Genomic DNA, 13,564 nt, shown 5'->3' with positions numbered 1-13,564 from the left:
TTCATTTTGTATACTAATCATTGCAGAGTATGGAGGTAAAAATAAGATTAAATTTGTGTGCATTTATCAGTTCTCTGGACAAATGACTTACCCCGTTCTCCTTTAATTGTGTTACAGCATCAAATATAATCAAATATATGAGATTAAGTTGTATCATTTTTGTCTCAAGTATCCTGCTGTCAGTGTGGAAAGAAGTATGTCATGTACATGCTTTTTTTTTTCTTTTGTCCCAGTAAGGAAATAACAGGCCGTGGATGGCCTTAAGGTACTCTGAACAGTTTCATGCCATGTTGCTGATTCCTACAGCAACACTGCAAAACTCATTTCTTTGTTGTATACTAGGTAGCCTACAGTCCATTTGACAAAATGCTTCACTGCATAGCTTTTAGGTGTATTGTATTGACTGTCCCTATTCAGTGTTACTGTGTTCAGTGTTACCTGGTATATAAAAATTATTCATGGGAAGCTAACTTGTGGGCTATGTAAGTGCATGACTTTTACTGGTTACCTAAAACACAGCATTAGCGTATTTCTAAGGTATTGCTTTAGGCAGCTGTACCATTCCACGCTGTTGACCTAAATTTGTGATATTGGACATTTTTGATAAATACTGTCAAAGATAATCCATCACAGAACAAGTTTCTAGAGTTTTAGGATGTTTGTTAAACTCTTATAACTCAAATATAGAAGTGTTTCACAAAAGAGTGTTTTACATTTGTAAGTTAAGTAACAGGTTTTCCAAGTAAGAAAATCGCTAAGGAGTCATTTCCAGAAGAATACAGCTGTCTTCAGTTAGTGGACTATGTGCTCCAGACGAGACTGTGATGCAGCTGCCTGTTGACTGAGGACCATATGTTTCTGTAGGGTTGCCTCATTAAATCCCTCTCACTTCAGATTTGGGGTGGCCACCATTATATTGGAAAAACAAAAGGTGGAGTAAGCTTAGCAGTGCATATGGTGTTTAAAGATCTGTTTTACTTTCAAATTGAGCACAGTTTTTGAAATAATTTAGCTATTTAGACCTGTCTACTGATCTCTTATGACTCATGTCCTTTTCTCTCCTGTTCTTCAACAGCTCTGTGAAGTCAGAGAATTGCTTTGTGTGGTTTGATATAGCTAATAAGACAATCAGAGTGCTGAGGACCTTGAAACAACCCAAGAACTGTAGCTTGGCTTAAAAATCTCTGGATAAATGATCTTGTTGATGGGGAAGCATTATGAAAGAAGCAAGTTCACTGAAGTGCATTACTTGACTAATGCTTAAAGCAGCTGTAGTTCATGCACGTGTTTCATATGGTTAAATATGGAGACAAACTGTGCACCCTTCTGTTTAACACTCAATGTAAACTGAATACATAACTAAATCTCCTGCATGCCTCAGGCATTTCTGTGTGTGCTGCATTATCTCAGCTTCACTCATACTTCTCTAGATTTGGGCTGAAAGAGTATCACATAACAGGGTGGTTTGTGGGACTCTGCAGCTTGGGTCTGCTGCTGAGCTGTAGAGTCTGCAACACCCCTGTAAGCTGCCTCTCGGAGGAAGACCTCCATCTTCTTCATGTCATAGCCCATCACTTTGTAGATGTGGGTAAACAAGATGGTACTGATGTTTAACAGTATCAAACAACACAAAGACCTCTACAAGAGGAAATGTGGACAAATTCACATGCCCATGGATTGACAGGATAATGGATGCATAGGGGTGGATACTAGAATAAAATGACAGTGTGTTGTGAGATACTGGATCTAAGAGATGTAGTAGGCGAGGTGCTGGGATTTGGGTTTTGTTTGTTCTTGTGAATGGTAGCTCTTAGTGCTGCTGCTTAAGCTGAAGTAGTTGTTCACTTAAGATACAGCATTTTCAGGGTTTTTTTTGGGGACTATTACTTTTTCTAGGTTGAGCAAGAACTTCCTCTCGACTGAAGAGTGTTGACACACAGTGGTCCTAAATATAGTGGGAAGTACTGTTTTCTGAGAGGGAATGGAGGCAGCTCTGGTGTATAAAACCACATATACAGTCTGGAAGTTACGTAAGGACACTTCTGTTTGCAGAGCAGAGGCTTGCTGCTACAATTAGGGCTGCTTTACACTCTTTACACTACAGCCATTGTAGCCATTAAAGAATAGCATTGAAATATGATTTTTTTTCCCCACTAATGTGTAAAGTTTTCAACTCACTGCTTCTCTTTTCCCTGTTTTCCTGAGAGTGATGATGGTTTTGTATGTGGCAGGGACACAGAGAAATACAGATGGGGAATAGTTGCAGAAAATTTGGAACAACTTTTTTGGCAGCATTCTTGGAGTTTGGACAAGCATGAGATATTTGACCATATCCACTGGTGGACATGTTTGTATGCAACATGTTTTTTTCATTGCATCCGATAAAAGTAATAGAACTTCAGGACAAAGTTTGTCTATCCTGTGTTTCTTACACAAGGATGATTCTCCACCATAATGCAAACTGCATGTGAAGTTTGGAGATTATCTGTGAAAGGCATAATGAATAGATTTAGAAGTGATAACATTTATCCATTGTATGGTTTCTTTTTTCCCTTCTGTCCCCCTCTAAGCATTCCTTTCTCTCTTCCTCATCCATCTGATGAATCACTTTAATCCTCATCACTCACTGTTTGCCTGCTCTTCTACATTTCCTTCTCCAGTCTCCTCGTCCCCTTTCCTTTTTTTCTTCCTACTCTGCTACCTTCTCTTCATTTCATTTTTGTCTCCTCTTTACTCATTTTTCAGTCTGTTTTTTTCAGTCTTCCACATCTGTACCTGCTCTAGTTTCTTCCTTCATTTTATGGCATTTTTTTCTCTGTTTGATCTCACCTCTCATTTTCTCTGCTGATTGTTTGCCTCACACTCTGTCTGCTCAGCCTGTCTAGAGGACTAACTTGTTAAAAAGTTTAAAGAGAAAATGGCTTCACTCTGAATGGATCTTTATTTAATGATTGCCATGTGTTTTTTTTAATGAGATATTTTTGGTATTATTTCAGGTCTTAAAAATTAGCTTGATCGGCCACCGGAAGCGCGTTCTGGCATCTTTGGGAGACAGGCTTCACGAAGATCCTCCTCAGAAACCACCTCGGTCAATAACCCTCAGGGTAGGTCCCCATGAAAATTTGTTTGCATTTCTTAACAAGTCAGTAAGCATTTCATAACACTCACATGAAAACAATGGCTGCTTCTAGTGGGGTTCAATTTACCTCACTTCAGAGGTGTACGGTATGGACATCTTAGGCTGACCTACTCAGTCACATCTCCCCATATAGCCAGCAGAGATAAACTGACATTTTTACAGGGTGATTCATCTGACCTGTTTCAGATGTCTGCCTTAGGATAAATAGTATCTTAGAAGTACCAGCTTATCTTTGCTCAGGAAACTAGCTCAGAACCAGGTGTGTACAAGCTGCACATCTACATTTGCCCTCAGGAATCCCTGCACAACCCAGCTGATCGATACTGCTGAAGGAGAGTTACCATTTTCCTTTTATGTTTTTGAAGGCTTGCACTTACTTTTCAGACATATGCTTTAGGCTGTCTTTAAGGAGAACCTCTTGAAATTGTTGATATAAATGCCATTAAGGTGTTTCTGTATATCAAAAGTTTCATCATGTTTTTAATTTTCATTTGTATTCCCTCTTTCAGAAATGTTGTTGCGATGTCCCTGGGGTTTTTCCACACTTGACCACATTTAATCTCTTCTCATTACACCACCTTCACTCAGTTTCTCCAATCCAATGCCTTTGCTTACTTGCTGTCTGCTACTCTTATCAAGTTGTGGTCTGATGACCAATTCCTACTGCGTTCTCTCCAAGGGAGTTCATAGCAACACTTTTTATTTTGATATTTTAGGTCACACCTTTTGCATTTGATTGGATCTGATTATTTTTATGAGGCAGCATTTCTGACAAATCTCATTTAGGATTAAATTTAAAAATGTCAGAGTGTCAGTGCTCCCAAGTTAAATTTTCTGGTGTAAAGAAAAATACAGAAAGACAGAATGAGGGCTTATTTTCAAGTGCATTTAAAATTTCTGTGACCAGCCGATTTTCACCCTGCTTATTCTCAGATGCCCCATACAGGCGTTTTAGATCCCGCCCCTTAATTCAACCTATTCCTAATGCCATATTGAAAAAGGTCTGACAAGTCTATAATGTGCTTTAAGGCACATTGCACATACATGTAAATGTTTTTCTTGTACTTTATTTTTTATGTATTATGTGAATGATTTCTGATGCATGACAGGTGTTAAAACACTCCAAGGAAAGAGAAATATATCGAAAGGCACACTTTTTTCTCAATGCCTTCAGTACTCTGAACTGGAGAATCTATTCCTCTTCAGCGGGTGGGAAAGTTTCCACGGCCCACATTCTTGGTCAGGACTATATATTCTCAGTTAATTCTGAAGAGAAAACTGGATGTCCTCCATCTGTAGTCAAAGTGATAAAAAGTATCTGCTGCGCCACAGCTAGAGCTACTGATGCGGGCCAGTGCTAAATGTCATTTATCACCTCTTGGTACTAGAGACTTCACAGAGAATCCTAAAGAGGAGGACATGCATTTGGAATAAAGGGGTTTTTCCATCAACTGCTTCTATGCCATTTTACACAAAAGAAAGACATAGTGTTTAGTTTGTACTCTGCAATAATTTGTAGCTTGAAAACTGATTTAAATAAACTGTCTGCTGCTGCTAGAAGATTGATTTATTTAGAATCATAGAATGGTTTGGATTGGAAGGGATCTTAAAGATCATGTGGTTTCAACCCTCTTTACCATGGGCAGGGACACTTTCCACTAGTTCAGGCTGCTCTAGATCAGTAGGAAAGGTAGTTTGTTATTTAAAGAGTCTACTTTTAAGGTCCCAAGCTCAACTTAAGCAATGCTAATGCTTCATCTTTTTTGACTGTTTTTTGTATTAGCCTTTAAAATATTTCAAAGGAATAGGTTAAATATTGAGGAAAAGCAAAAAAGCATTAAAAATATCTACAAAATCTGTTATTCCCACAATAATTGTGTACTAAGGAAAAGTTATTTTGATTCAAAGTTATATATTCAGAAGTATAGTAATTGCTGGATCTCAGTTTACCTGTGTAATCTTGTCCTTCTTTGAGTGCATGATAATCTTTAATTACAGAAGCAGTTTCCATATTATTCATGGAAGCCTGTCTGCACCCAGTCAGCACTGGAGGCTGGAATTTAAAGTGAAGGACCATCAATTTAGGCAGAAAATTTGGAAAAGTGTTACAATAGTAATGACAGTAGAACACAAGAATTAATTCACCAGAGAGAATTCCAGTTTTTGGGAACTGGTTAGACAAACATCTGTGGGACATGAGGTATTCCCAAGCAGCTTGAGGAAGGATCTCTTAAGCTCCCTTCCAGCCCTAACCTTTGTTTTTCCAGGTTTATATGGCTGGCAGGACTGAGAGGTGGGCAGGAAACAGATTTTGAAAGTGAAATATATGGTCAGACATCCCTTCAGGTCATATATCCTTGCATTCACAGCCAAGTAGAAACATGGTATGAATACCTGGTGACTAACAGTATCATGGTACTGAGGCCGTGGTAGCACCTGCAAGGGTGTCCATGCTTGGTCTGCAGGTTTGTTAAGGAGATGAGAAGGTGGGTATGGAGTGAGGATGAGGAATGAAGGAAGAATGGGAGAGAGGCTCATGATTAAAGGAATAGCTGTACCTATGAAAATACAGATTTACATCTGCTTTTGCCACAAAAGCCTTGGATAATGCTTGTTAAGTTATTTAGTTAATTGCCTCATAAACAGTCGCTAATTGTATGTTACCAACATTCTGCATATTTGACTGGAGTCTGGTTTATGCTAGTGCTGAGCACACAGTGCTCCAAATTACATCAACAAAGCAGCGGATTTTGGAATACGAGCACTTGGAAAATCAGGAATAAACATTCTAATTGGTCATCCGAGGTGACTGATACTTTTTAAACTTTGTGTATCTCATGTCACCCACACAGAAGTGGTGATTATAAAATGCCAGAAGTCACAGGGGCATGGTGAAAATTAATTGATTGACATTTATAAAGCAGTTATGAGCATCATGAATATGACAGTATTAATCATCCTATCTTTAGAGCAGGATGTGAATAGAGTTTAGGAAAGGGGTTTGGGGCCATGAAACAAGGTGAGAATAAGATACTGACTACACAATAACTAATGATAACACGGTGCTGAGTATATGACAATATGCTGCACAGTTGAGGATCCATCTGTGCTGTGAAGGACGACTGTGAGAAAATAGCATAAAATCATATAATTACATACTGTTCCAGAATGCAAAGGCATGATAATTCTTGTATTTCTTGACTTGGTATTTCTTGTCTGCATTGCCTTGCCAGCAATCTTCCAATATAGATCTCAGAGTGAACTTCCTCTTTTCATGCAATTTGATAAAATATGAAAAACTCGATGAGAGCTGGAATCTACATGTTTTTGGTTTTTTGTTGTGTTGGGTTTTTTTTTGTTTGTTTGTTTTTTGCATGGTCATCTGTCTCTTTGATGCACTGACAGCCCTATCAGTCCAATGATAGTGTGTGAATCATGATTCAGAGCAGAGAGGGGTTACCTACCTATCTGAAGCAGCAGGTAGCAGTCGGTAAAGAGGATCTTGTTTGGTGCCACTGTACTCAGGTTATTTTCAGGGCAGAGGTCTGTGCACCATCTTGTCAGGCCCAGAGAGGGTAGGTTTTAGAGATTATGCCCCACCAAACCTGAGCATGTGCAGACTACAGCTTTTTAGAAGCTTGTAACTGGGCCGACTGTAGGTGGATTTTTGTGAAGGAGGGAAAAGGCTATTCCTAAGAGGAAAACACTCTTTTCTTTGCCCTGGGAAATGTCAAGTACTTGTCTCAAATCATAGGAAAGCTAGAGAATTTAAAAAAAAAATCCAAGGTAATTAAAAATTGCTTAACTATATTTCCCTATATTTTTTCTTGTTGGTTGACTAGAGCCAAAACGAAAAATACTCATCCATTACTGTGATTGCAAGGAATAATGTCACATAGACTCCTACACTTCAAATGTTAACATCAGGTGTTACTATGACTTGAGTCCCTTTCCTTTCCATTTGGAAGAGATTATTACTCTCTGATTTCTTACACCAGCTCTCGTTTCTTAACAGCATTGAGTAAAGTATCTTGATGCTTTTCAGAACTGGGCTTGTTTCAACCTAATCATGCATGAATCATCCAATTTAATTCTCTCTTTAAATAAAAAGGCAGAACTTTTTACCCTTCATGCACACTGGTGCAGGTTTTTGCTTCCTCTAATATTTTCAGGTCCCTTCTTGTTGCTAAGTATTGAAATAGAGTATTACAGCAACAGGTGATTTAGAGAAAGTCTGCACTGTGCAAACATGCTCCTGGGTGCATTCTGCCTCCAAAGAACTTACTATCAGAGAAATCTCTTGTGTCAGATAAATTGAGCCCAGTAACCTACATCATGAGAGGGAAACGTTTTCCCATTTGGTTGCTATGGCAGTGTTTTACTGCCCACACTGGGATGGTACAGATGCAGACTGTCTGGCCAGTAGGCTGTAGGTCTCTGCTGCTTCTGATGGACCTCCAAGAGTGTTGAACAGTAGAGCTGGGCACTGATGTTTGTAGTTGGTGTTTGAACAAGTGATGTGATGTGCATGAGAATAAGTGTTTCCAAACATACGAATGGTGGCTACAAATGAGCTGTGTGGTAGCAGATTCTGGTAAAATGGATGATCAGGAGGACCCCTTTACCTATTTATTAGATAGAGTTTATGTATCAATTGAGTATCGTATTTGTACACTGACTGATACAAGGTTCATCACAGATAACAAGAAAAGGCCAGTAAAATATTTGTGCTCCGATGCTTTCATGTGTTCTAGGAATTGTTACTTAGCTTGTGTCTGATATCTGGTACTTCGAGTTAAAATGGATGTTCTGCAAAACCTATAAAAATTGCAACAAAGTATCTATACTGTGTAAATGGACATGCATTTCTTTTTTTCCAGCAAGAGATGTTGCTAGATTTCAAATCACTTTCAAATCACTTTCACTGCTCAGAGTGGCTGCTCAGTAGTGAGAATGTATTTCATCTTACAAATAGCTAGTCCTAAATCATGGCATTATTTGGACCTTGACAAGAAGTAACTCACTGTTTTATCTCTCCAGCAGTCTTAGAAGGAAGTATATATAACACAAGGAGGTTTGGGAGAGGAAGTTTGCCACTAGTTGGTGTAAATAGTGAATTATTTTTCCTTCCACATGGGCTCAGCACGTTAGGTAGCAAATCTCAAAAGTTCGTCCACAGTAACCTCTACTGCAGGAATTGTTCCTTATTTTTTTTAGTGTGAACCATTCAAATACACTTTTAAATGTGTGGTTCGAAGTCAGTAATATGCTGTTCTTATGCTGCATTTTATTTCTCTGTCCAGGAACCCAGCGGTAACCACACTCCTCCTCAGTTGTCTCCATCACTTAGCCAAAGCACTTTCACTACTGGTGGCTCCCTGGACGTTCCCCACATTATCATGCAGGGCGATGCAAGGAGAAGAAGAAATGAAAACTATTTTGATGATATTCCCCGGTCAAAGCTGGAGAGGCAGATGGCACAGGTAGGACTAAAACAATGCTGTTAAAAGGCTGCGCCTTGCTGCATTTGGTTACAGAACTAACCCTGACCAGAGCAGTGGGTCCTATATGAAGTTTGAATTGTAAATGACAAAGGTTGGCAATTTTTTCAAGCTGTCTGTTCCAGCTCTCTGTACTTCAAATAGTGTAAGTTGGCATGTTGGTGTATAATTTCTCCTGAGAGGTTGAGTTTTGGGGGGCTTTAGGTGCCTGGAGGCTGAGATGAAGGTGGCTTCTGCACCGCAGAGCATACAGTCTTCCCCCTGCGTTGACTCTGCCTCTTGTTCCTGTAAGAAGGTGCAGATTCCTCAACTTCTGAGCAACCTAGATAAAAATAAGGTGATGTCAGTTCCCTGCCAGAAACTTAGAGGACTTGGAGGGTGGTGATTGCTGCATTTATTAATGGAGAGGTTCAGCATTCTGCAAAACTGTGATCTGGAGATATATCTTGAGTGTTTAAAAAAAGATTTAATGGTGCAAAAACTCATTTGAGCATCACAACAGCACTAGACTGAACTGGATGTTAAACTGTTCATGAAAGAAAGCCTAAAATAGTCTCCACCTCTAAATTTTTTTTCATCCAATCTCTGAAAGAGTACTGATATTTTTAAATTAATGTATATATTGACCGGAGTGATACCTTAGAATCATAGAACCATTTAGGATGAAAAAGACCCTTAAGGTCATCAGCTCCAACCATTAACCTAGCACTGCCATGTTCACCACTAAACCGTGTCCCCAAGGATCACACCTACATGTTTTTTTAACACCTCCAGGGATGATGATTCCACCACTCCCCTGCACAGCTCATTCCAATGCCTACCACCATTTCAGTGAGAAAGTTTTTCCTAATATCCAATCTAAGGGGCAGAAAATCATGCATGGGCAGCCTGTTGGTGAAAATGCTTTAGAATGAACTCAGCTGGTTTTTGGTGGTACCTATGATGACAGACAGCCAGGTCTTAATTTGCATGTTGGGAACAGGGCTTTGATTTGCTGTCAGAAGCAGATGGGCGGCCAGGGCAGCTCCTGGAGCGACTCACTCCATGAAGGAGCAGGTTGCTGCGTGCTGCCCTGCATGAGGCTTCCCAGCAGTAGCTCTGCCTGCCACAGTCCAAAATAGAGCTTCTGTCCAAAATTCAAGCTCAAAATGGAAACAGCTATGCAAATAATTGTGTTATAATGAACAAAAGGCTGCAGTCTGTCAGCTAATTGCATGAACAAGAAGTAATTAAATAAACAAAGAAAACAAGGTGCTACCATTACCTGGGAACACAGAAACAAATTGAATTCCATTTGTTCAGAGAAGGTTTCTAGAGAGGTGAAATTGCATTTGTTTGGGTGGGCCTGTTGCCTTGTCTTTTCTTAATCTCCTAATTTTCTGCTATATAATTTTATTGTACAGAATTAAGGAGAAAGTTGCTGAGTGAATGAGCTTGTTTCCAAACCAAAGTCTGCTGGGCTTCTGTGGCAAGAACAAGGTTGAGCTGAAGTCCAGCAAAGAAAAGCCGAGTTCTTAACACGAAAATATTTCTTTGAAGGTTATGAAATTTAGGTGTTTGAGCATAAAATGCATGCTTGCTCATGGCTGAGTAGACTGGTTCATCTACTTAGTTCATTTTATTACTTCATTCACAAATCCCTATTCTCACTTCCTTTTTTAGTCACTAATATTGAAGACAAAAAAATCAAACAAACCACAACAACACAAAGACCTCATGCTAACAATTCTTTCTGTCTCCATTTTACTCTTTTCTTTTACTGTTTGAGGTCCTGATATTACCAAGAGGTATGACATACTCTCATATATGATACCTGGAGATTTTCTCTGTGCTGTTAAATACTGCATTTTCAGAAGGACTGTGATATGTTGCATGTCCAAAGAGAAAATTGAGAAGTTATTATTTGCACCAGTCCAAACTGCTGTAAAACCAATCAAGTGCTGGGATTTGTTTTTGTTTTGGTTTTGGTTTGTTTTTTTGGGGGGGCAGGGTGGGGTTTTTTTGTTTGTTTGTTTTTCTGTGAAACTGTGTACCCACTGAATTAAAGACTTCAGTGCCTTCTGTCTAACCTTAACCATGGAATATATCAGTCATCCTTTGGGACTCCAAAAGGGAAAATGGATTCAGATTAAATCCATAAAACAGTGGCTTGTGTTAGTCCCTGAACTCTAGTCTGTTTGAAGTCTTTCTCAGCTCTGCCCCCAAATTCTGCATTCCTGAAGTATGTAAAATTCCCTTTGACTTTAACGGGAAAGTCAATGACTCCCTCTGGTGATCATTCTCAATAAATTGGACTCACCCCATTAAGAGGCTAATCAGGGATTTCTTCAACCATTCAAGCCCAAAAATAGATTCTTAAATTTATTTTTTGCAATATGTGCTTTGCTAAAATGAACTATATTTCCTTCAGTCTTTTCCCCCAAAGCCCCCTTGAAATTAAAGGTAAAATAATTGTTTCTAGAAAGTACAAGAGATCCAGCTGATTCTTAACATGAACCGTGTGTTTGTTTATTTGTTTTATTTTGTTTTGGTTTTTTTATCTAGCAACTTTTTCCTTGCAGTTTGCCAGTTCCTTTGGCTTGTGTCAGATCAACAACTTCTGAACTGATACGAGGCCTGCTTTCCAGCTAGAATACTTCTCACAAACACCGTGATCTAGAGGAATTATTGGAATTGCTTTGAGGATATTCTTTGTCTTAACCCTCTCTTTGCTAGGCTGTTTGCATGCTGCTGTGTGGATCTGCATGTTTACTGGATGCTATAGTACATAAACATGCATAAAGATGTCTTGTATGCTGTGATGCTGTGAATGTGGTTTTGATGTGTTCTTGGTGATGAGATTAATGGGTGTTTTTATGGCCTCAAAGATAGAGGCCAACACAGTGTTGAGACCTTATTCATTGTATAGCTTTCATGAACTTGATTTTATTTCAAAAATGTTAGAATAAAGCTATTTTTAGCCTCAATTTAAAATCTAAAATCTGAAGATATTTTGATGAAATGGTGAGATTGGATGTTTCAGTCTTTAGTATCACCTGTGTTTTCACTAAACTTTTACTAGGAGCCATCAAGCATGTTGATCTTTGCATCAATCAACCAGTGTTTGTTAAACAATGAGCACAGCAGTTTAAATCTGTTTTCCTTTGATCTGCTAGATGGGTTTAAAGAGTTCCCTAAACCATAATCAGATCTGATTGTAAGTAATACAACACTTTGTTTCCTGGAGGAAGCACTGATTTAAATTTACTTCATGTGGGTGGTTTTGTCTCAAGGCCAGCATTGTACCTTCATTCGCAGTTCCCTAGCAGACTGTTTGTGACCTAAGAGGGGAAAATGCTGATATAAACAATGAGTCTAACCAATTTAGATTCTCCACTGGAATAGATTTGGTCATCCAACCCTCCAGTTGGTCATCCAACTTTGAAAGTCTTTGATATCTGGTTGTATAAATCACAACTGCCAAAATAGTAATACAGAAGGTTGTGAGATGGCTTATTTTCAAAAAAAAAAAAAAAAGGAGAAAAAAAATGCAGAAAGGAATGAGTAGTCTGAGTCATCATTGACTGTGGATGTTGAATTCTGAGCTTGCAAACTGTAGGTTAGTATGATCAAATTAACGTGGTTTAAAATAGCTGAGGTTCTTCTTAAGATTGCCTAAACCTTTAAAATAGAAATTAAATCATACAGACCAATCCTGAGTTCTTTGGAACCAAAATCAATAGGAGGAGTTCCATTGAAGGGATTGGGCTCTTCATTCACCCCTGAAATGATTTGCAGGGAAGAACTTTGGAGATTGAAAGGAATCATAGCTAAGTTCATTAAAATACACCAGTTAAAATGTCACATCCTTAGGATTTGCAATTCTCTAGGCAGCAGAGAAGCTTTAGGTACTAGCTGCAAGCATATTCCAGACTGCCAGCCCCAAGGCTGTGACTATTTATTGTGCCAGCCAGTGACATATGGTGCTTTTAGCCACCATGGTCCATAAGACCTCTTGCTATGATGTTCAGAGCACTGCATCCTGCCCCTAGCCAGGACCAAGGGTCAAAACCATCTTTCCTGTGGCAGGCAGGCAGGGAGGTGTGGGAATCACCCTGCCCACACAGAAGATGAGCTGGGACAGGCATCGCTGTGATGCTGATGCACACTCTCCCCATGGTGCTGAACCTGCAGTGCACCCCGAGAGGGAAGAGGTCTGTCATTTTGGGAGGCAGTGGGCAAGTGCCTCTAGGGTTCTGGGGAAAGCTTCAGCTGGTGTCTGCCTCTGAGTTGTGGCCCATATGGGGAGCACCGTAGTGGGCTTTGATGGAAGGAAGAGATCTTTTAAGGTCTCAGGGGGTTGGAAAAATTGTTCACAGGCGGGAGAAGTTCTTTCACAGAGATGCTGAACTCAGACATATTTTGAAAGCCTTTCTTGATTCTTCGGTCCCATGGTCTGAGAGCTCTTTTTTTTTCCCCCCCTTTTTTTTTTTCTTAAAACACAAGATATCTTGTGTAATGGCACTGTAATGACTGCATAGTAAGTTTAAGTTTGAAGTAAAGCTATCCTGATTGTTGGGATTCTGCATTTAACATTATTTTGTAAGATATAATAATTCATTGCCGGGTTAGGATTGATACACAGGGAACAATCTTTTAAATGGATTTAGTACAATAGATCCTCTATCTACAGTAGAGGAAAAGTGTAGTAAAAACAAAGGACAGAATTAGTAAGGGCAGATTTATATTAAAATTTTGAAATAATGTTGCTTCTTTCTGAAATAATACCTTCAACTCAATAATATCTTCCAAATACTTCACAGATACTAATGCATTTGTATTTCCAGTGCACTGTGGGACTGTGTGGTTTAAAATCATGTTTTCCATTTTACAGCTAAGAAAACTGAGATATAGGGATGTTTCAGGTTGAGGAAGGGGACACAGA

At 39.1% G+C, this 13,564-nt stretch overlaps 1 protein-coding gene across 16 annotated transcripts in view; it reads left to right on the top strand.

The window, feature by feature from the left end:
* Positions 1–13,564, top strand: part of ANKS1B (ankyrin repeat and sterile alpha motif domain containing 1B) — a 417,695-nt gene that overhangs the window by 364,216 nt on the left and 39,915 nt on the right. For all 16 annotated transcript variants that reach the window (XR_001873050.1, XM_017804295.1, XM_017804297.1 and 13 more), the window contains 2 exons: positions 2,997–3,104; positions 8,443–8,622. Coding sequence is in view for 15 of the 16 variants with exons in the window: in XM_017804295.1 (XP_017659784.1) it covers positions 2,997–3,104; positions 8,443–8,622 (288 nt within the window). In the remaining variant the exon portion in view is untranslated. The remainder of the gene's footprint in view (positions 1–2,996; positions 3,105–8,442; positions 8,623–13,564) is intronic.

The sequence above is a fragment of the Lepidothrix coronata genome, unplaced genomic scaffold, assembly GCF_001604755.1.
Source record: "Lepidothrix coronata isolate B3197 unplaced genomic scaffold, Lepidothrix_coronata-1.0 Scaffold9, whole genome shotgun sequence".
In the NCBI taxonomy this organism is placed as follows: Eukaryota; Metazoa; Chordata; class Aves; order Passeriformes; family Pipridae; genus Lepidothrix; species Lepidothrix coronata.
This window is presented reverse-complemented; position numbering and strand designations above follow the sequence as displayed.